The sequence below is a fragment of the Herpailurus yagouaroundi genome, unplaced genomic scaffold, assembly GCF_014898765.1.
Source record: "Herpailurus yagouaroundi ecotype Mexico unplaced genomic scaffold, PumYag 210, whole genome shotgun sequence".
Classification (NCBI taxonomy): Eukaryota; Metazoa; Chordata; class Mammalia; order Carnivora; family Felidae; genus Herpailurus; species Herpailurus yagouaroundi.
Genome location: NW_024412441.1, coordinates 19589072 through 19613940, shown reverse-complemented (window position 1 = coordinate 19613940; position 24869 = coordinate 19589072). Strand labels below are relative to the sequence as shown.

General features: G+C 40.6%; 1 protein-coding gene across 1 annotated transcript in view; it reads left to right on the top strand.

The window, feature by feature from the left end:
* The window catches only part of AFF3 (ALF transcription elongation factor 3), a 451465-nt gene that overhangs the window by 409124 nt on the left and 17472 nt on the right, over positions 1–24869 (top strand). Inside the window, exons 14-18 of the mRNA XM_040453633.1 lie at positions 2983–3107; positions 6315–6516; positions 9137–9258; positions 18587–18650; positions 20987–21123. Of these exons, the coding sequence (XP_040309567.1) occupies positions 2983–3107; positions 6315–6516; positions 9137–9258; positions 18587–18650; positions 20987–21123 (650 nt within the window). The remainder of the gene's footprint in view (positions 1–2982; positions 3108–6314; positions 6517–9136; positions 9259–18586; positions 18651–20986; positions 21124–24869) is intronic.

The window sequence follows — 24869 nt, the reverse complement described above, 5'->3', positions numbered from 1 at the left end:
AAATGGCAAGATTTCATTTTTTATGACTAAATAATATTCCATTGTACATATAGTTAACATATAGATACACACACACCCACACACACCCCACATCTTCTTTATCCATTCATCAATTGATAGACATTTATGTTGTTTTCATGTCTTGGCTGTTGTGAATAATACTGCAGTGAACATGGGGTTGAATAATATCTTTCTGAGTTAGTATTTTTCCTTTTCTTCAGATAAATACGCAAGGTGGAATTACTGGATCATATGGTAGTTCTAGTTTTAATTTTTTGAGGAAACTCCATACTGTTTTCCACAGTGGCTGTACCAATTTGCATTCCCACCTACAGTACAGGAGGATTCCCTTTTCTCCACATCCTTGCCAACACTTGAGTTTTTTATTTTAGCGATTCTGACAGGTATGAAGTGATCTTACTGTGGTTTTGATTTGCATTTGCCTGATGATTAGTGATATTGAGGATCTTTTCATTTCTTTGTTGGCCATCTGTATGGCTTCTTTGGAAAAATGTCTGTTCAGATTCTCTGCCCATTGTTTAATTGGGTTGCGTTTTAGCAATCAAGTTGTGTAAGTTCTTTATATGTTTTAGATATTAACTCCTTATCAGATATATATTTACAAATATCTTCTCCCATTCTGTAGGTTGCCTTTTTGTTTTGTTGATGGTTTTCTATGCTGTGCAGAAGCTTTGTCACAGTTTGATATAGTCCTACTTGTTTATTTTTGCTTTTGTTGTCTTTTTGATGTAGTCGGCACCAGCCTTCTGGGTAAAAATAATCAGGTGACCTTACCTTCTCGGTACTTCTACTTTCTTCGTTTGTGAAGTAGTGATATCTTTGCAGAAGTGGTAAAGGTTCAGACCATATAATTCAGTGATGTAATCGTCAGATAATTCAGGCCATATAATTCATATAATATGAGTTAGCTCGCTACTTCCCTACCCCTCTTCCCTCCTGTTTCCCTCTAGATACTCCACCCTTCCATTACATGTTGGATTAATGGGTAAATGGATAGACTGATGGAAAGAGAGAGAGAGAGAGAGAGAGAGAGAGAGAAACATAGTTATATAAGAAATGTACACATCTAGATGGGGCGCCTGGGTGGCTCAGTCAGTTAAGCGGCTGACTTCGGCTCGGGTCATGATCTCGCAGTCCGTGAGTTCAAGCCCTGCATCGGTCTCTGTGCTGACAGCTCAGAGCCCGGAGCTTGTTTCAGATTATGTGTCTCCCTCTCTCTGACCCTCCCCCATTCATGCTTTGTCTCTCTCTGTCTCAAACGTAAATAAACGTTAAAAAAAAAAAAAAGAAATGTACACATCTAGAAATTGATAAACATATATTGAAAATACATATAGCTGTATAAGCATACATAGAGATGTGCAGAAAGACATACAAATTCTATAATATTCTATATTTAAGTAATTTTATTACTCATGGCCTTTTTAAAAATTCTTAACTTATGAAATTTCATTTACACTAAGCCTGACACCCATCTCTCCTCATAAAATCTAATGAATCATCATTAAATACAGATACAGAGAAGTGAAAGAACATTTTCATAGCAATCTTCCCTAAGCATTTGGGGTATTAAGACCCCAGTACTGGGACACTACAGACCCAGCTACCAAAGGTGCAGAGTCCAGCCCTGCTGGAACCCTGGAGCAGAAATGAAGATTCAGAGCTTTGGTTTGGGCCTTCCCTGGGTACAGTTTCAGTGTGAGCATCTGGGATCCTGTGACAGAGGCTGTGTGATAATCCCAGCTAGAAAGAGGTCAAAGTCTTTCTATCTTGGAAGCCAGTGCTTGTCTCCTGGAAAACACTGCTGAGAGCCCTAAATATACTGTTAACTCTGTTTCTACTTTCTCACCAGCAGTGGAGCTTTGTTGAGTGCATTTGCCATTGCACCCTAATACACATATAAACACGATTGTGGAAACAAGAATTCAATCAAAATACTATTTTCTAAAAGGGTACATTAAAGGGGCGCCTGGGTGGCGCAGTCGGTTAAGCGTCCGACTTCAGCCAGGTCACGATCTCGCGGTCCAGGAGTTCGAGCCCCGCGTCAGGCTCTGGGCTGATGGCTCAGAGCCTGGAGCCTGTTTCTGATTCTGTGTCTCCCTCTCTCTCTGCCCCTCCCCCATTCATGCTCTGTCTCTCTCTGTCCCAAAAATAAATAAACGTTGAAAAAAAAAATTTTTTAAAGGGTACATTAAGGATTGTAAGATGTCATGGATAGTAATTGTTCACTAGAATTAAGACACCAAGAGGTAACAACCTTTGCTTGAAATTCATAAAAGCCATTATGGCATTAAGCCCAGGACACGGTTGTCATACTTTATTCAGATACCAAGAAATGCCAAAATGAGAGACACTGAAGGTGCAGTGTCAATTCAGAACAGGTCTTTTTTGGGGCACCTGGGTGTCTCAGTCGGTTAAGCATTCGACTTCGGCTCAGGTCATGATCTCACAGTTGGTGGGTTCGAGCCCTGCGTCAGGCTCTGTGTTGACAGCTCAGAGCCTGGAGCCTGCTTTGGATTCTGTGTCTCCCTCTCTCTCTGCTCCTCCCCCACTCATGCTCTGTCTCTCTCTCAAAAATAAACATTAAAAAAAATATTTAAAAAATAAAAATAAAAAAAGAACAGGTCTTTTTTGGAGAGCTGATTCAGATGTGTTGATGGTAGACCAATTTTCATCATTCACATTGTTCCCTCCCTAATGTTGACCATGGTGTCATGCTCTTCCTCTCAATAAACTGTCAACAGTAAAACTGACAGATTTCATCCTTGTTGGTGGAGGAGCTGACTGGGAACCTAGAACAGAGGCAAGAACGTTGCAACCATACTGCTGCTTGGGATACTCTTCCAGAGAAGCCGAGTAAGCTGGCCTCCCGGGAGCCCTCGCTGTGTGGAAGGTTGTGATGGGATCTATTATGATCCCTTGAAATCCAAAGCTGATTGGGTTTTGCTTATTCCCATGCAGTGTGACAACGAAGATGACTACAGGGAGGTCAAGAAGGCCCAGGGAGAGAAAGAGAGCTCTTCACGACTGACTGCCTCTGCCAATAATACTTTATCCACGAACCACTGCAGCATGAACATCAACAGGTATGCATGTTCCACTGGAGTTACAGTGAGCCGGAAGGATCTCTGGGTCTGAAAGTCATGTATCATATTGGAGGAGAGTCTGATTGTTCAATGACTGCTCTGGTCTGGGTCTTTAGACTTGATTCTCCTGATTTAAACTAAGGCTAATAATTATGCCTGAATGTGTGCTCATGTCACAGCCCCAGGTACAGAGTCAGTACTTCTCTGTAACAAAAGACCAGTTACTAGTTAACACTCAGTTCTGTACTCTCAAAGACACACTTTCCCTCTGAAAACTCAGTAACTAAATTTTCAAACCATGATTTTAATAGCCACTAAACCTGTAAGAACAGTAAGCTTATTATACAGAGGGACAAAGAAATATAAACTTGGGTGGAGTCTCTTGGATATAGACTAAAACTGTGGCATTAGACAGGATCTGTGTCTCCAAGGTTAAACGGCACCCAGTCACTCCTCTAAAGGTGTTCCAGATGGACCCACTTTGCACCAAATCCCCTCCATGACAAATGGCTTTCTAGCAAGGCAAGGTCCCTGATATTTATTAGAAGTGAGTAGCTTATCATCAGTCATAGAAGCTCTTTCCATTTAGAAATACCACACTCAGAAACCACTTTTCCTCTGCTAAGACACTCCTCACTCTCCCTGACTGTGTACATGGAATTTTTAAGGGGAGATTAATGTTTCAGCACAACACATAAAAATGTAAACTGAAAGGTTAGGAGAAGATGTAGAGCAGTACTAAAACTCGGAGAGGAAATTGGAGAGTGAGGGCACACGAGCACTGGCCCACTGCAGTGTGAGAGTCACCTTGGGAAGGAAGGCGAGGACTCTTGAAGGTCTGAGCAAGAGGGAGCATGCAGACGCGAGCTGGCCTAGTCCACAGTGCTCTGTGCCCAGCGGGTGGTATCCCAAAATACTGAGAAAATGCAAATGGGGGACGTGTGGTTCCAAAATGTCTTAAATGTGTGATATGGTTCTATACATGCTTCTTTCTTAATGCACTGAAAATCTTTCTAGCAGATCTAATAACTGCCATGATTTCAAAGTAGTGATGAATATAAACAATATTTCAAGTTGTCTGCAACAACTGGAACATGACACAAAAATGTCTGTGATTTCTCCTGATGACACAATCACAGGCATTGCTAATAATACTCCTGCTAAACCACTACTCTGGAAATGTTCAGTTTCAGTGAGAAGTTAATGAAAATGAAGATGTAACTTTTTCCATCCAAGTTCACAAACCCCAGGAACTCTTGCTCTAGAGCCTTTGCCTGGCAGAGCCTGCTGGCTCTGATAGTTTTATTTATGATACATAATGACACTTGCATATAAAAGTGCTTTGAGTTCTTTCTAGGAAAGGTGGTCAATGTACCTCTGGAGTAAGGTGATCACCTATCCCAAAGAGGATATCCAAAGAAAGCTTTTTTGGTCAGCTTTAATATGTAAACTTATAATGATGAAGAAATAATCCTATGTCCGTGACAACACTTAATGTAATAATTTAGTTTTCTATGAGCATTTAAAATCACATAATATGAAAAATAATAGAAATTTATAAACATGACTTTCTTCACTCACATGTCAAGATACAATTATATATAGACTGGTCACATCTATCTTCAGCATCAGTGTCTTTGTCATCATCAACTGAGCCACTTTTGACTTGCCCTAGGGAGTTTTCCAGAACACATCTTCTCACTTCTGCCTTGTTAGATGCATGGTATTTTTTGTACCAGAAAGCTATCACCAGAAATTCTACCCTTACACAGATCTATTTGCATAACACTAAGAACCTCGTTACTTTAACATTAAGAACCTTGGCTTTATTATCTGTTCTAGAGGCCTCTGTTTGTAATTTCTACACTGTGACCACCAACTAAGGAAATTGCTTTTTGAAGTGTCTTTAATGGCTTGTTTGCAGTGATAGCCAACACATGCAATTAAGAAGTAATGACTGCAGGAATAGTGACTAAGTCTTTGTTAAATGGATTTACCTTTTTTTTTTTTAAACTGGCTTTGTCAAGTGACTTCTGTGAGCATCCCAAATTAACAATGTTTGAGTTTATTTCAGGTTATTGTATCTTTCCTCAGTTTTTTGTTTGTTTTTTTTTTCAGGGCAAAGTAATGGAGAGAGCCCTATCAATATAACATACATTGCAAAGATTCAAACACAAGTGACTCCCTTTTCTGATGGTTAATTTGGGGGGGGGGGGGGGTTAAATTCAGACATAAACAATAGTTTCATTTTTTTTTTGTTTTAATTGAATTATAGTTGACATACAGTATTATGTTAGTTTTAGCTATATAACATAGTGATTCAACATTAATGAATGCTCATCATGATAAGTGTGGTCACCATCTGTCACCATACAAAGCTATTAACAGTGTTACTGACTTTTTATCCCCGCAACGCATTTATTTTATAACTGAAAGTCTGTACCTCCTAATCCCCTTCACCTATTTTACCCACACCTCCCTCCTGTCCAACAACCACCAGTTTGTTCTCTGTATTTATGAGTCTGTTTCAGTTTTTTGTTTGTTCATTTGTTTTGTTTTTTTAGATTCTACATGTAAGTGAAATTATATGTATTTGTCTTCCTCTGGCATAAACAATTAGTTCTGAAGATAAAATAAGGAGCTAGGAATCAGAGAATATAATTTTTAATAACAATTTTCTATTCTGTGTTTATTTGAATCAATGCCTGCTTATCCCAGAAGCCTAACAATTGAAAGTTGGCCTCATATGCTTTGCAGATTATTCTGTGATTCTGTTATTCTCCATATAATAATTAGTACAAGCTCAGGTGTTGGCAAAAGTCCTTTTAGAAGTAGACCGCTTGTACATCATTTGATTGCCTTTCCCATTACTTGCTGCTTAGGCTTGTCAGGAAAACAGTAAGTTGTTTGTTGTGTATTTTGAGATCCTTGGATGAAATACTCAGAAAATGAAAATCTTATTATTCTTAGTCATTTAGCACCAGAATTATTATTCATCCTGATAAGACAAGTAAAGAAACAATGAGTAAAATTTACTTATTGTCCATTATGGTGCTAATGCCATAAAATTGTTTCCTGGTATAATAATTCCCAATAAACACCTTCCTACCAGCAGGTTTTAAATGAGAGGTTTGGGTCATATATAAAACATTTACCTTTCCCTGTGCTGACTGTGTGACATTCCATTACTGTGATTTCCTTTTTCAGCTTGGCAATACCAATAAATAAAAATGAAAAAATGCTCCGGTCACCCATCTCGCCCCTGTCTGATGCATCTAAACACAAATACTCCAGCGAGGACTTAACTTCTTCCAGCAGATCAAATGGCAACGGTTTATTCACTTCCGCCTCCTCCAACAAAAAGCATAAGGCTGAGAACCAGCTGCAGTCTCATGCCGGAGACCTCACAGTATGTTCATTCTCTTCCTCTCCCAAGAAAAATAAAAATGAAATTGAGCACACCCCTATACTCATCTGTCTTTAGCCCAGCACAGTCTAAACACATGCTTGAGGTCCCTCAAGAATTCCTAAATGCTGCTCTGGGAAGGCCTGGTGAATGAGCACACCCTTTTACCCCTTCCCACAGAGAACTACAGAAGAAGAAACCAAAGGAGGCATTTGAAGCCTCTTTTGCTTAAGAAACCTCTTTGCAGGATTTCATTTCCCACTCTAAAAAGAAACGGCCCCATAGTAATACTACCCCAGGACAATGTAAATTGGGAGTTTGAAACCAACCAACCTTATTATTTGGAAAGATTCCTTACCCCAGGACAGAGTGAAATCTGGGACTGAAACCCCAGGCCAAAACTGTGGGACTCCCGCTCCACCCTTGGTAACTGGTAAAGTGGCTGCAGTATGGGACCCCTACCCCCACCCCTTTTCCAGTGACCTTCTCATGGGTGATTCCAGCTGCCTGCACTCCCCTGGGGAATGGTGGGGACTTGGGTCCAAGTCTTTCTAACTTCGTATCTTAGTCAAAATGTGATTTGGGGCCAGTTGCATCATCTCTCTGAGCCAGTTTCATTTGCGAAATGGTGGGAGAAAGATTTAAATGAGCCAGTACTATCTGAAGAACCAGACACATACAGATACCTATGCAACTAACACTACATGTTAGTTCCTCTTTCCTGCTACTCCACTTAACAGCTGGTAGCCCTGGATCATGCATCCTCTGGGGCACATTATTTAACTCCAAACTCTTCCCCGAATTCTCTCAGGTCACCATGCTATGAAAACCAGTGGGGCTTTGTGAGACAGGGAGAGAGATGAGACATGAGAATAGGGCTGTTCAAAAAAAGATGGGGGAGGCAGTATTTAATGTTCTATATCATGAATTAAAAAGGTAAAAAAGTTGGTAGTAGGTCTGTCAAGAGCCAAAATCTTGTAACATCAGGAAATTAACCCACTTACACACCCTTATTTGGGAGCAATTATCTTCAATTCTAGCTCAAAGAATCTGAGAAGACCCTACTAGAAAAACCTGGAATAAAAATAAACCATTTCAAATTAAGACACAAACTTATCTGCACCTCTAGATCCTAACATAAAAGCAACCATGTCTAGAGAATTGTAAAATAATTACAGACTTTTACCAAACAGACGTTTATTGAGCAAGTACTTTGTGCCAGGCACTGTGTCAAGCAACGGAGATCCAGTGGTGATCTAATAGATTCAGTCCGTGCCTGTGTGAAGTTCACAGTCTAGCTGTGGAGATTATACACATCTATAATTACTGTCACGAGTGCCACAAGGGAAATGCAGAGTCCTAGGTCCTCTGACAACAAAGACGCTTGCTCTACACGTAAAATCAGTCCATATTTAAAGAAGCATTTGTACACACTCAACACATTTTCATTACTTCCATTCATCCATTCGTGTTGTGGGTATCTGTAGTTTGTTCCAGAAGAATCCACTTGAATTTCATAACCAAAGACAGTTGCTTTATTATCCGTGGGTCTAGCACACAATAGGTGTTCTATAAATATTGGAATCCCTAGGGAATATGATTTTTTTTAATTTTTCCACAAATCTATAGTGTTCCTTTTAAAAATACATTTTAAATAATTTCGAGTTATTCCCTTTGGCTTTTCGTGCTCTTCACAGACAGCTAATGAGAATCAGTCCATTTTGTGACCTGAATGACTTCTCTTTTGCAAGGGTATAGCTCAGCAGTTCTGAAACCTTGGTTCCTGGATTAGCATCACCTGGAACTTGCTAGAAATGAGATGTTCTCAGGCCCCACTCCACACATCTAAATTAGACTCAGGGTCAGAGGAGCAGCTGTCTGTGTGTTGATAGAACCCCCTGATGATTCTGATGCAGAGTCACCTTAGAGAACCACTGGTCTGGCCAACTGGGGAAAGAAGGGGCTTGAGTCCTAAGCCCTAGACCTCACCCATAGTAGTTATTTGAGCTTGAGCAAGTTACTTAACTTCAGCCAGCCACAGTTTCTGGATCTGTGAGAGTGGGCCACTAAGAACTTCCCTTTTGTAAGCTTCATGCCTAGCACAGAACCCAACACGGGGCTTGAACTCACAACCCTGAGATCAAGACCTGAGCTGAAATCAAGAGTCAGAAGTTCAACCAACTGAACCATCCAGGCTCCCCAAGAACTTCCCTTTTGATACTGTTATAAGAATGACATTTGAAGGATGCCTGGGTGGCTCAGTCAGTTAAGCATCCGACTTTGGCTCAGGTCATGATCTTACAGTTCCTGAATTCAGGCCCTGCGTCCGGCTCTGCACTGACAGTTCAGAGCCTGGAGCCTGCTTCAGATTCTGTATCTCTGTCTCTCTGCCCCTCCCCTCCCCTCAAAAATAAATAAATGTTAAAAATTTAAAAAAAAAAAAAAGAGTGACATTTGACAACACACATGAAAGCCCTCAGCATGAGAACTGGAATGCATGTATTTCTTCTTCTGTATTTAAACAAAGGGATCATCAGTTCTAACAGAGAACACAAAACAGTGGGTTGTTCTTTCAGCCAGGTGGCCAGTTTCTGAAAAGACTGGTGTGTTGTTTTTTGTTTAGAAAGCCGCTCACAACAATTCCGAAAACGTTCTCCACAAGTCACGGCCACAAACAGAGCCATGGTCTCCAGGTTCCAACGGCCACAGGGACTGCAAGAGGCAGAAACTTATCTTCGATGATATGTGAGTGTGGACTCTGTCGATGTAGTGAGGGGCAAAGTTAAAATAGAAACTCTGCGGGTAGAAGGGTTATATTCATGACTTGGTCAGGGAAATGTTGCCCTCTCAAAGAGAACTGGAGCTTACCTTTGAATGCACCCCTGAGTCCCGGGGAGATTGTTGAACAGCTAGAACAGCCAGAGCTCCTGGGGTTGCCTCCAAGATGTCAGGAAGCTAAGGCAAATGGCAGTCATGGGTCTTACATCTCTAAGCAACTTCATTTTGGGTTGTTGGCAGTTGTATGCTACCAGAAAGAGAAGCATTTTTGTTTTTGTAAATTAGAACGGGCAAAGAATAATAGTGGTTCACTCCTGGCTTGTTTCCTCTAAAATGCTACATTCTTTATAATAGCATAAACAGTTCACACAGGAAAAAAATATCCTGTCATCCTTCCCCCAGCCCTAGTGCTGAAACCCAAGTATTACTTCCACTCCCAGCATCAATTCATAAAAGGAGGAGAAACAAGAGAAGATGAATAAAAAGTAACATCCTGGAATGTTCTTCAGATGCTGAAAATGACAAAGGAGAAGTGATAAAGTGATACTGAAAACTATTTAGGCTCTTGGGGGGAAAAATATGTGTCAAGGACAAGCCTGGAAGACAGAAGATATGGTTTCAAGAGTTTGGCTTGAATCCTGTTTTCAACGTTAACTGTTCAACAAGCACCCAGTGCAGGTCTGTGTGAGGCACTCCATCAAATCCTGGGGGTGGGGACAGCATGCAGCACTGAGACATCCTGTCCTCTAACTGCTTACAGTCTGGCTGAGGAGACAAACTACAAACCCCTCACCCCACCTAAAACTGGAAAAGTTAGGGGTGCCAAATGTCTTCGAGTCTCAGCTTCTTTATTAGGAAAAACAACAGTCATGATACCTCTCTCCCGAAAGAAAGTTCTCCCAAGACCCAGTTAGATGAGATCACCCAAGGGGGACCATCCTTGCAGAAGTGATGACTATTGCATCCTCATCTTCCATCCATCCTCTCCTCCAGCCCTGGCTTCACCCAGAGTAAAGACAAGTTCTACTTATTCAACCCTACAGACTTCTCTGCGAAATGAGAATGTGCCGTTAGAGTCCTCAAATTATTCTTGGACTTCCGTGAGCTAATTAAGGGCACAGAATTGGGAAGTTAAAAGCCAAATCCACATTTTTTGTTTGTTCCACTTACTGAACACATTCCAAGATAATTGGATTTATGAAAGTTTAAGAGTAGCCCAGGAGGACAGGTGTTTTTCTCTCCTTCCCATGGCTGCTGCAGCAGCATTTGGCCCCAGGCATGCTCTCCTGGCCCTAACCACCTCCCCTTCTCCTTGTCTTCTCCACTGCCCTAATCAAAGAGGGTGGCCATTCATCTCCGAGGTAGGGACATGTAGTGGGAGGACAGTCCCTTGGTCAACTGCATATATAATTAGTGTTTGGTAGTCTTACTTGTTCACGTGAACTCTAACCATTTGTAAAAATGGGAGATTAAAATTGTGTCTGATGACAACGTGGCAGTTTGCACTCAGAAGTCATAATCTAACAACATGATCAAACACAACGTGCGTTAGACACTAAGGTGCTTAAAACATCCAACATTTCCAACAGCTGATGTTAAGGGGCATGGTATATAAAGACACGTAATACCATTATTACGTGTGTTAATACAAACATAATAAACATACATATAGAAAATTTAAATATAAGGAATTATCCAATGTATGGACCAAAAAGCTAAGTCAAAAATAGCAACAACTAAATGGCCGTACTTCGATCTGCAGTTTCTTGGACTGTTTACAAGAGGAAATGTTTCTCAATCTGCCGGCACTATTGCTAATATAATTTTTTCACGATCTGTGTCAACAAAGAAGCTGTTATCATTCGTTCCTCCCATTAGCAATATGTATAATTTTTCTGGCTGACAGCTACAATAAAACTGTTTCTCTTTTATGGATATAGATATAATAGAATAAAAAGGCACTTGTATGTATCCGTCATACGGAGAGATAGATGTCATGTTCCAATTGCCATGTGTCCCAGTTGATTTGAGATCCGTAACAGTAAAATAAACATGCAACTCAAACAGCCACTCAACCACTGAACTAAGAAAGTCTCCGGAAGACCCTTGAAGCTTGAAAAACAAAACTAGGCATTGTCTTTTCCTTGAAACAATACAGATCACTGTCCCTTAAGAAATCGCTGCGCTAGGAAGTCACCTAAACTTGTATAAAATGTCTCCCAGGTCCAGTTGGTATGTGCTGAGCACTTACTAAGTGCCAGGTACATTGGTAGAAGCTAAGATATGCAATTCATGAATCCTCAGTTATTAATTCAGGGGAGAGGGAGGCACATGGGTGGCTCCCCTGGGAAGGTGCCTTGGGACCACAAAACTTCAGCCTCCTGCTCCTCTCTGTTCTTCCCCCACCAGCTTCCCCACCAGCAGGGTTGCTAACAGACGAGGACCTGGCTCCTGTCACTTTCCTTGACTTTTCCCCACTGAAGGTGTCAACAAGCAGTGAAACAACCAGAGAGGCTACCAGTAGAAAAAAAAGAAAGACCTGGAGAAATAGCTCAGGAGCAATTTAGAGTTGATGGAAATCCAGTTATAGTGATCCAAAAAGGAACAGATGCCATACTGTCATTTACTTTTTAAAGCTGCATCATGTAGCTTTTAGAAAAAAAAAAGTAAACTCATCCTTTTGTATTATAAATACTCGTTAATGGTTGAATAAACATGCAATGCAGACAACAGCTGAATTCAGTGGGCGCTTAATAACAAGTGTTGAATGAACACAGCTGAATTAGAATAACAGCGCTAGGAGAGTAATGCCTGCAGTTTTTTCACCATGAATATAAGGAATCTACATGCAGGTAAATTGAAATTCATGGGTTCCTAAGCCCCTTTTCCTATGTTACTTACCAATTAACTAGGCACCAGTTTGTGTCTTCAGGATGCAGATGGAACTGAACAAAATAACACTTATTTTTTAAATGTGATCCAGGTCAGCTGGTTCTGCGTAATTTGCAGGCTCAGACTGGTGGCAATGTGATGGCACCTCCTCCCTGACATTTAGCCACACTCGACATCCACTACTTGACAGCCCCGGTTTTAAGGTGACACCGGTGTGATTGCCAAACTTTTGTTTAAAAAAAAAAAAAAATCTGTAAGAATTTATGTCAATGAGTGACAGCACTAGATTCAACTCAAAGCCCAGAAACTGATCTTATTAGTGTGAAGCCACGAGCTGTAAATTACTTTGTGTCATAATTAGTGACAGGGGAGTTCTTGGCCCTGGAAAATCGAGAGAGAACAACTGTGTCATGAAGGCCTCGGTACAGAAGTCCTGAGCAAAGCTAAGTGGTGAAACGCTTGGCTGGGAAATCAAGTCTCCTTTCCCACCAGCCATATTGCTGTGTTGGGAAGCCAGAGAATCCCTAGTGCCAGAACTGCCTGCTGCTCCCAGAAGGATGTACTGTCTCCTGCCCATATTTCACAAGGAAGAGTCAGTCACGATCATCACATTCAGCAAAACCACCAAACATTCCATCTGTCCCCGTGGCACCAGTAACTGGAGCCCAGCTACTTAACTCTCCCAACATTGAGAAGAGACTCCCTCAGCCACGCGTGCTGAAGGCCATGGCGTGTGAAATGTGACTGGCAGGGAAGGGAAAAGGATTTGGCATTTGTGATGTAATTATGCTCAGCAATCTCCTAGCTAACAGGATTAAATTTTATAGAGGATGGGAAGAGTCTAGTATGTAAAAGGTCAGATCTCTTGTGGCATGATTTAGTCAAAGGACATCAACTGAAATCCTGGAGTAGGTGATGGTACAACGAGGCGAGGCACTCCCACGGGGGGCTTGCTGTGTCCATTGCTCCTTTCCTGAGGGGCTCCCCTTCCCCACCTTTCCCGGTAAGCCAGTAGTACGCCTTCCTGCTCTTCTGTATGGAATTTTCTCCTTTATGAGATCCCTCTCAGCCAAGTTTTTATTTTTTTCTGAACTGAAACCAAGAGTGAAAGAGAAAGAAAAAGACTAGGCTTGGGATGGGGACGTAGAGGCGATAAGATCTTTCAGATCTCCCTGACTAAAATCTTCATTCTCTGATCATTTTAAGGGTTTTGTAAAATTATTTTATTTTAAATGTCACACCCAGAGAAGAACAACAATCAAGCTGATGAGTTTCCATTTCAATAGAAAGTTGCTTTTGATTGAATGACAAAAACCTGCCACATTTAGTCTGTGCATCTTGGAAAATGCACACTGTTTTCTGTGTGTGGCCGAGAGAGAACACAGTCGTGTGCAAGAGCCTGTGGTGTGTACAAGACACGATGCATGATCACCTGTGCTTCTGACAAGCCAGGTTCTAGAGACTCTGGGGTCCCAGCCAGCATCAAGTTCATGGAAACAAAAACTGCATTTGAATCTTTGCTGCTTAAATTCAGTCTACCTGCTTCCTTCAAGAAGCACTCATAAAGCCAACACTGGCACACCAGAGACGCTGACCCTCAAGTGCCCTCATCAGTAGTGTTCACTTTAGTAGATTAAAAAGAATTACAGGCTCCCCTGCTCTCTAAAGTAGAGCATTCCTCCGAAACCATTTGTAAGTCAGAATGGTGTAAAGCAAAGAGTATCCCCAGTTTTCTGAGAGTTCGCTTGGCATTACTTCACTTAAAGAAAGACCTACATTAGTACAGTTAAGGCTTTTTTCAGAAAAGTGAAAACCCTCTTCAGGTTAGTGAAAAACATTTCTAATCTAGGTCTTTCGTAAAAGTGAACTTTCAGAAAGCAGGGGGATGCCTGTACTTAACTTCTTACATGTCCTTCTTTGTGAAGAAAGTACTTCAAAGCTGAGGACACAGTAATGCCCATGGGGCTTATCAGATGACAAGCTGACAGGGTATCGGATGATGAATTCATTTGGTATGCAGTTGCCTATTTGTCTCATTTGGACTTCATCTTCCCTAAGGAAATTATCCAGATTTCTGCTGTGCCAAGGAACCTGTTTGTTCAAACACATTGAGCTCCCATCCCTGCCAGTTTTCACAAAACAGGAGGCTCTGCTGTGGGGGGTGGGGGGGTGCATTTCACAGAGGTAGGAATTACAGAAAGAAGGCTGCCAGCCTCTCCATGGGAGACCATTCAACTCCATCTCAGCCACAGAACAGAACAAAAAGCAAGGTTGCTTTAATACTCCTCTGCCAGAAGAAATATCAGGGTAGCTCAAATCCTGTTGCTGCCTCAGAACTGAGGTTGCGTGTTTATAGGGGCGATAGTGGGAGGGTGAGGAAAAGAAAAAAAAAACATTCTATTTGGATCAAGTGTTCAGATTGTTTTTGTTGCAAAGAGCTCTTACAACAAAGATACACATGGCCAAGGCTTGGCTTTGAAAAAGATCACTTGCAAGCCCCATTTCTGAAGAGCCCAAGATACATAGTTAGTTACACGTATGATGTTTAATTGAACTTTTATTAGGTTGATTCATGTGTCATCGTAAGATACCATCACTTTGAAAAAACAATATGAAGAATGCTGTTACTAAATGAAAACCGAAAACTCTAGGCTTTTCATGTAAAAAAAAAACAAAAACAAAAACAAAAAAAACACCAAAGATTAGATCACAAATCTGTTGGAACACTGAGATAATTAGATTTTATTGTAGTACCTTGGCCAAGTTGTAGTCTATAACTGCCACAATGGCGACAATTTTACTTTCCTCCTGACTGGGACATTGCTGTCAGAGTGATGCCTTCATCATAGCATGCATCCACCGCCCTGTTGGACAGTCTCCAGTGGTATCCCATTAGCCCCACTGCCTTTATAATGTTCTAATCTAGGAACATGGCACTAGAAATCACCTGAAAGGAGAAAATGAGCCAATCATCCGGCAATCTTCAGTGACTCAGTGTAGTGAGCCCTCCATTATATGCGAGGATGAGAATTGTGACTAATGTGTTTGTAAATGGCCTCTGGACGGTACATTTTTTTCAGCATCTCAGCTTAGTGTCAGCTGCGTGATACAGTCAGAAAATTAGATGTGTTACTTACCCGCGTACACTATTGTGAGAGTTTGTGACCCAGCCTCCATATCAGATTTAAAAATACATTCATATGCTTCAGATCAAAACAATGTTGATTAAGGAGCATATATTAGGAATCAGGAGGCACCACCATCCTTAAGGGCAACTTTGAAGGTTAGTAAAAACTAAGATGCCATAGCTTATTGCCAGAAGAATCCTTTCATGAAAACGAAATGCATTTGAAATGATGATCTGTTGGTGACAAGGTCTACAAAACCGGGCAAGAAAAAATTGACCAAACTCATATACTAGAGTGTGGAGCAGATAATGATGTGGAGAATTTCAAGTTGCCATGGAGACGTTCTCTGGCTCATTGGCTGCGATGCTGCACCCCATCAGAAGCCACCACTCTCCTCTAAGCTCAAAATGAATTCAATGCTATTCAAAGAGGATTCATGTACCTTCTACCATGTGGAAGCCTAAGACTATAGGGTGGGGAAGATCAAAGATGTCCCAGCACAGTCCCTGCTGAAAATGTACCAGCTGCAGAGCTGCCCACATGCAATAACTGTAGCCATACCCCTCCAAAGGTAATTAAATGCCTAGACATGTAGTGTAAGTAAGAAGTGGTATCTAGGAAAGACCCAGGTGAGCATGGACCAGAGTTACCAAGAAGGTCTTATGGTACAAGAATTTGAGGGAGAGGTAGCATTTGGCTCATAGAAGGCACTCAGTGAATGTGCACTCAGAGAGCAGAATATTCTAAGTGAGAGGAAAAGGATGAGTAGAGAAGCCCTAAGACAGAGATGGCATGTGAGCAACACAGCAAGGAGACCACCCCTCGCCATGGCTGCAGTTGTGGGGTTACCAAGATCAGTGGGGGCCTGAACTGAGACTTGATCCCAGAGGATCTGGAGATTGACTTTAGATCTGGAAGTAGTATGGTGATTTAACGAAAGCCATGTTTTACAAACACTGGTTAAAGGTTAAAGCTCAGGATAGATCACAGGGGAGTGAAACAAGAGGTCAAGAGAGGTGATGCAAGCCTAGGCCTGGGTAGTGGATGTGGTCACTGAGAAAAGGAAGGATGTTTAGGATGCACTCATAACATCTGATAAGAGGGAAGAGAAATCGATAAAGACCCCGGAACTCCTCTCTTGAGTGGATAGGCTCTGGGAACTCATCTGAAGCTCAGGTGTCAGGTCTGGGTCTGAGCTAGAGGTAGGGTCTGCTCTTCTACACTGAGGCATTCCACAAAAGGACAAACAATAATGCAGAGGATTTTTAGGGCAGTGCAACGATTCTCTATGATACTATGATAATGGTGGATAAATGTCATTATACATTTGTTAAAACCCACAGGATATACAAAACCAAGAATGAACCCTAATGTAAACTATGCACTTTGGGTGATAATGACGGGTCAGTGTGGGTGCATTGATTGTAACAAATGTCCCACGACTCTGGTCAGACCTGTTAAGGTAGGTAAGGGAGGCTGATGGGAGAGGGGCAGGAGGTATATGACAACTCTCTAAATTGTCTATACTTTCCATTCAGTTTTGCTGTGAACCTAAAATTGCTCTGAAAAATAAAGTTCATTAAAAAAACAAAGATGGCAACAACAAAATAATGTAAATTACCAGAACTGGAATCCAAGACCAGTATTCAGTGTGCATTCAAAGGTCAGTGTGTGGACAAAGAAGGGAAAGCCACCATGTAAAGGTGAAAACCCATTCAAATGGAAAAAGTGTGAACTTCTAGGAGATGGACTGGAGAAAGTAGAGCCAGTAGGAGAAGCATGGCCTTCCTATGAAGGAAACCTCAGGCCCCACCTGCCACAAAGACCCACCAAGATGAATAGAAGGTTTCAGGCCTGAGTGGCAAGAAGAATGATAGAGGGCTGATGAGCCAAAGACAGGGAACTTAATTGTCCACATTAAGGGAATTCTGCAGCTCTGTTCCTCATTTCTTTGTTGGAAATGTTAAATATTCCCAGCACATTATCACAAGAATGACAATATTTTACAGGGGAATAAAAGACCAAACGAAAGTCCTTTTTGGCCTCTATGATTTGTACTTGAGACTAATTATTATAAAAAATAATAATAATTATTATTATTATTCATTATGATAATGGTTTGATTGATTAAAACCATTAAAATGAAGGTAAAACTTTGGGATTGCAATGTCATTGTCACGGTATGCATGGTTTTTCTAAGCATTTTGACCTCTTTGGATAAAAGGATGCTTTAACCACCTAATAATGCGGTAAGGAAAAAGACCCATTAGAATCTCAAAGAAGAGGGTTCAGATAAGCATATGACAATAGATGAGTCAGTCCATGATTAATATCACTACTTATGTCTTACTCTCATTCAGGGAGTCCTGGCTTATATTGGATATTCATGAGCAAGTCAAATTTATTGATTATATAAAGACCCATAATATAAAAAAGTTTATGCTGATGGCACCTAGAGTATGTAGATTTTTAAAAATCTATCAGACTAAGCATTTAAAGGTACTGTCTGATAAGTAGCTTCATGTAACTTGAGGTCATTACACACACTCAGATCAGTCTCTGTATTAATTACCTTCATCTCCCAGCAGAGTTAGTGCTGGCCAGGGTTATTGCTTTAATAATGCACATGTCTGCTGTTAATGTTTACCAGCTAGCTAATCAGAACTCTAGAGAATACATGCCACGTTTGCATTGTTACAAGGTAGACATCATTTTACAATTAACTTCATTACAACTGGAATATAATCATACAGTATTACCTCTTTTTGTGTTTCACTGTGAGGCCTTAAAATAATTAGATATAGATACATACAACTGTAGGTGCCATTTATGCACATAAATGACAACTTACCTTCATAAGAATACATAAATATACTCACCCAAACATATCTGTGCAAGTATTATGAGGTGTATTTATGATCTTTAAATTAAAAAGGGATTGTTTTATACAAATATCATGTAAAATAAGATTTTTTACTTGTTTTCTTAACCATGCAATAAGAAATCTGATTCACAAATTAGACACTGGGGAACCATGTTAAAACCACTGTAAATGTAGACTGTCTGCACATATTGAATGTGTTTTGAATAGTTAATTTAAGAGAAAAATAATTGTGATATTTTACATACAGGAAGTAATTTGGGAATGCAAAAATGCTTGATTCCATATTAAACAGACTTTTAAAATTGTGATTCAAGTTTGAGCAAAAAGAGAAGAATGTTTTCCAAAGATCTTGCACTTACACAATAATGACATTTAATATTCTTTCCTGTAGGCCACGCAGTGCAGATTATTTTATGCAGGAAGCTAAACGGATGAAGCATAAAGCAGATGCAATGGTAAGACCCTTTTCTTTCCAGATATGTTCTTCCAAATTATGTTTGTACTGCAGCTTCATCACTGGGGCAATATAGCTGGGGTAATTATAAAATCTATTACAAGGATGGCTGGGTCTGTTAAATGGAGAAATGTTTATATAATCAAGTGCTCATAGCCCAATAAATTATGACTTCAACCAATAATGTCTGACTGGGAGAAAGTCCCGGATAAATGAATATTTCAATTTAGTTCTAAGGTTTGAATAGTAACTAGAGGCAATGGAGTCAGTGGGTGGTAGTATTTTTTTTCCTTTAAGAAAAAAAAAATCTGGGTTTGCATTTTTCTCTCTTGTTAGCCTGGCCAGCCCTTGGCTTGGTCCCAGGATCAAATCCCTTTTCAAGAGGACTCATGTTCTGCCTGTGTATCTGCCAAAATTAATACTTCCTCTGAAACTGTACAACACAGAAACCATTATACTGCACATAAGACCCTAAAGTCACCATGATTTGATGTCTTCCAAAAAAATAACTTTTCTTACTTGGATAATCTCCTGTTTTGGAAAGTGTGAACCTTCCAGGCAAGAAATAGAAAACCTCTGGGTTTTTCTGAAAGAGATCACATGGTTGGTCCATCTTAGGTCTCATCCAAAGAGACTCCTTCCTACCCAGTAGTTCCAGTTCTGTTCCCCTCCAGCATTCCCAACAGATTAGGGTGCTGGCGATGAATAAGACATTTCAGATGACCTTCAAGGTAGTATTCCAGTGCTGAAGGTGCTTACATCATAAATGTACCCCTCCCCAGTGTCGCTGATGTTGCCAAACATTTATTTGTCGGAAGATCACTGTCTAGGTACACCGATGTGCAAGGAAAATAGGCAGAGTTATCAGAAAGTAGACAAGAGAAGTGGGAAGTACAGTTCTTGTCCTCACAACCCCACGGTCTAGTGGAGAGTTCTGGTCACCTGAAGAAGCTGATGCATGATCGCCATTGGAGAAAAGCACAGAATTTTAAAGCGGAATGAAATTTTCTGCCTGAATCATGCAGTGTTTACCAGCAGTGTTTGTTCCATGTCGTGTTATCCCACCTGACCTTTCCTTTCAACATTCTGCTCCAAGCCACACTGGTGCCATCCCAGCCTCTGAGCACACCTCACTCATGCCAGCCACCGGGCCTTTTCAGCAGCAGAGCCTCACATGCGCGCGCGCACACACACACACACACACACACACACACACACACTCACTCACACATACTCACACCTCCACTTCCTCCACAAATCCAGCCAAATCATACTATTCCTTCCTATGGCCATTTTCAGGTCTCTTCCCTGAGCCTCCCCAGCCTTTCTGCAGCCCCATGACTTGCTCCCTTCCTATCATCTCTTTGCATTGTACTCTCTGCTTTGCATTTTGTTAGTTAATCACAGACTGCCTTGCACTTTGAACTATCTTGTGGGTGCATGTTTTCTCTCTCCAGATGTATTCTGTGTTCCTGAAAGAAGCTTTTGTGTATCAAGTACACACTGCACAGAATCGAGTGCTGTAGAAAACACTTGTTGAATGAAATGACTTCCTTAATTTGAAAGCATTGCCAAGAAATATTTCTCTATAGCCTATTAGGATTATAAGCTATTTAAAAACTTGATTTGCCAAAGAGGGAGTGTTGCTCTACATTGCTGTTTTCTAAGGTATCCATTACTAATGAGAATTGGTTTCAGAGGCAAGGCTTAGATTAGTAATTTGTGTAGTTCTGTTCTGATTGATGAATAAATATGTGAACGCTTGGAAGAGTATGCAATCCAAACTTAGAATATGTAATTATCACCGAAAGTGATACATGTATATGGAATATACACAATACATGTATATGGAACCAGGAACTTGATGTGTAAGTTCAGATTTATGAGAACCTGATAATATGAAGCTGATTCTTGGTTATCCTCACTGATGTGGAGAGAAACTAAATAAATTTAGACAACTTGAGGTAATCATCCCAAATAATTTTTTATTTGGCATAGCATAGAGGGACAAGGAGTGAGGTTGCCAAGCAATTAGGGGTTAGAAAGAAGGAAACAGAAATTAGAACAACCATGCAGTTCTGAGCAATTCTGATTGGCAGCTGTTGTATGGATCTGGTACAATTCTGTATATAACCGTTCACCCACTTACCCTAAACCAGTAGCAATTTGCAAAAGTAAATAGAGAAGGAAGCATCCTATTTCTTTCTTCTCTCGGCTCCATTCACAGGATTTTGGAACTCAGAAGTCAGGTTTCTCAAATAAAGCATATTGACTATGTGACAATGCCATTTTAAAAACTATACTTAAGGAAGACACTGTATTAATTCTGTTGTTCAGGTGGAAAAGTTTGGAAAGGCTTTGAATTATGCTGAAGCAGCTTTGTCATTTATTGAGTGTGGAAATGCAATGGAACAAGGCCCAATGGAATCCAAATCTCCCTATACAATGTATTCGGAAACAGTAGAGCTCATCAGGTAAGCACCACGTCTTGCTGGGGGAGTGGAAGGGGTGAGGAATGTATGTCAGTACTATGAATACAGAGAAAAGAATTCCAACTGCACTATCAGCTACCAAGAACCAAGGTGCATCCTCACAAAGAACAACATAAGATTTTGCAAGGCTCTTTTACACACCCTGCCTCCCTTGCTCTCTTGTGAGTGAGCAGGAAAGCTCCTATAACCCCTGATTACTTCAGAAAGGAAGCTGAGTCCAAGTGAGATGTGACATGCCTACTTCACCCAGCTGAGAAGTGGCAGATTTTGAACTAATTTCACCTCAGTGCTGCTTTTTTTTTTTTTTTTTTTAACCTGATTCAGGTTAGTATAGTCTAAATCTTAACTCCATCAGTAGATGATTCAGGAGTATTTAACGAGAGGAAAGAAGATTCGGGGTGGGAGGGATTTTAGGAAGGGAAAGCCACCCTGTGATATGCTGTCTCAGAGGGTGCTGATGTTGTTTGGTCTTAAACCTGAATGTGAGCACCATCCCCCACCTGGGTTGAGACATTTAATGTGAGCAGATACAGGGTTTCTGACATGGGCATATCAAGGGTTGGATGGGAGACTCTTGCCTTCCATCATGGAGACCCAGAAAAGCACATCTTCAATGTCTTTTTTAGTGAACCATTAAGGAAATTTCATCCATGAGCCATACTGAGAATCTTGTCATATAGTTTTTGTCTCTATTTAGTCAACTGCTTAGAATAATATCTAATACCTATATGTAAAATTATTCTTCCCCAAAACTAACTTTAAGAGACTTTTCTAATTCTGGAATTCTTTGCAACCTAAGATTAGATATTTTTTAACATGCCCCACCATTCCAGATGAAAGATTTCTAGTCCCCTTGGGTTATAACTTTTTTTATCTGAATTGGCCCGAAGATAAAATTTGGTATTTTATACCATTCTCCTTCAGTAAATAGGTTCCAGCCTTTGAAACTGTCATCCCAGCATCAGAGAATATATCATCTTCAAAAAGCACCTCTTAAGAACATTTTAAAAGTCAATACTGTCCATTTTTCTTATTAAAATATTTCTACTACGTCAGTGTATTGGTGATTCCTTCATACTATTTACATGATATGTATGCTATTTTTGTCAGTGAAAAAAAGAAATCACCATAGTAAAATTACTGTATGAGATCCTAGATCGTCACATTCCTTCCTCAGAATAAGGCACAGACTCAGATACCCACAAGCAGTCAGGGAAGAACATGGTGAAAGTAGATGGGCACAAAATAGTAAGGTGTCCTAGAATGTGAGTGCGTTGAACCAGGGAATTTGGGAGGAGTCTGATTTGTTTACTGATGTATCCCTAATCCTTGGAACAGTTCCTGAATGTAGTATGTGTTCAATAAATACTTGAGGAATAAATAAATAAACCAGTCACAGGGCCTATGGTGAACTCCAGTGTGCACGGCCCCCTTTAAGGCATTCAAATTTTAAAAAACAATCCCAAACAACAATGAAAGCCTGAGGGCAGTCAAATACATCTGGAGGTGCTGATGTGCTACACCTGCCCTGCACCAGAGTTAGGACTCTAGTGTGTTCACTGATATAAGTATCATTGCATGATGGAGAACAAAATCTATTTTCTAGATAATTCAGACTGAGTAGAATCCCTTGAACTAGTCAGAAAACTAAGACAAAAGAAAGTTTTCTTATCTGAGTTAGAAAATAACATTAATTTATTACTTATATCTGCATGTTGCCCACCAGGCTTGAGACTCTTCTCCCCCACTGAGAGCCAGTGGGGGCTGGGAGCCCTGGCAAGGGAGGATCTCACCACAACTGTCCAGCTCAGGCTACATTCTTTGTCCCTATAGACAGAAGAATTCCTTTCTCCCCAAGGGACACCAAGTGACTGGGGACACTGGCAAGTGGACCCCTGCACCACGAATCAAAATGGTGCCACAAAAGCTCTAAAAATTAGATTGTAATTGGAACTACAGCCCAGAAGTAGGCCAGGACCTGCCTGCTAAACCTAAACAGGGTGCCTTCCTTTTAAAATAAAAGATTTAAATAGAACCCTGGGTCTCCTAACATAATAACCAAATGCCCAAGGTTCAATAGAAACTCACTCATCATACCAAGAAACCAGAAAATCACAACTGGAATGAAAAAACACAATCATTTGACACCAATCACCAAGGTAAATCAGATGTTGGAATTATCTGACAGGGATTTTAAAGCAGCCATCATAAAAATACTTCGATCAACAAATGGTGATAAATTCTCTTAAAAGAACAACAACAAAAAAAAAAAATAGAACATCTCAGCAAAGAAGTATAAATTTTCTTTAAAAAGAAAAAAAAAAAAAAGAACCAGGGGCGCCTGGGTGGCTCAGGTAGTTGGGCAACCGACTTCAGCTCAGGTCATGATCTCATGGTTTGTGAGTTCAAGACCCGCGTCAAACTCTGTGCTGACAGCTCAGAGCCTGGAACCTGCTTTGGATTCTGTGTCTCCCTCTCTCTCTGCCCCTCCCCCACTCATGCTCTATCTCTCTCTGTCTCAGAAATAAACATTAAAAAAATAAAAAGAACCAAATGTAAATTATAGAAATGGAAAATAGAAACAAAGATCTCACTGGATGGGCTCAGTAGTAGCATGGAGATATGCTGGTTCGTAACCCTCTCAGGAGATTCCCAGGTATAATCTGAAACCAGGCCCTGTACATGGGGGCCAAGAAGACACTGGGGAAGAGGCAGGCCACTCCAGGTTGGTAGGTGGCAGGTTTAATAAGCAAAGAGAACTTACGTATAAGACTTGTCTTGAGTGGCCATAAAATTAATGGATTCCCATACTTGCCCACCAATTCTTAAAGTTTATATGGAGGCCTTAATGAGTTCACTCAAGTATACTGTGAAGGTGTTCTTAACACCATACGCTGTCTCAAGGTTGTGTCCTTGGAGCAGCCTCTGGGAACAGAAAAGGCAAATAGAACCCACATTTCAAGGACAAGGGAGGAGATGAGGCTCTGATCATCCAGGTCCAGCTCACAGGTCAACTGGCAGTCACATTTTTTTGAAGACCTTCCCCAGCAAGACAACAGAGGATAGAATCAGTGAACTTGAGATAGAAAATAGAATTTACCCAATCTAAGCAACAAAAAGAAATAGACTGAAAAAAATGTATAAAGCCTCAAGCACAATGACAGAAGACCCAACGTGTGTCTCACTGGAGTCTCAGGAGAGGAAGAGAGTGGGATTAAAAGAGTATTTGAAGAAGCAATGGCTGAAATTTGCCAAATTTGGCAAAAGATATAAACCTACAGGTACAAGAAGCTGAGAAAAACCCAAGTAGGATAAACCAAAATAAATGCATGCCAAGACACATCATAACTACGTTTCTGAAAACTAAAGACAAAGGAAAAAAATCCTGAAGACAACCAGAGAGAAATGTAGGGGAGCACCAGTTTGTGTGACCGCAGACTTCTCATCTGAAACCATGGAGGCCAAAAGGGAGTGGCATGACATTTTTCAAGTAGTAAAAGAAAAAAACCCATCGAAATGAATTTTAGATGCAGGGAAACTTCATTATACAGGAATGACGAAATAAAAATATTCTCAGATATGAAAAACTAAAAGTATTTGTTTCTGACCTATAAAGATGGGCTAAAGGAAGTTCCTCAAACTAAAGGAGATGACAAATGAAGGAATATTGGAGTGTCGGGAAGGAAGGAAGAACAGTGGAAGAACAGAAATGTGGATACATGCAATAA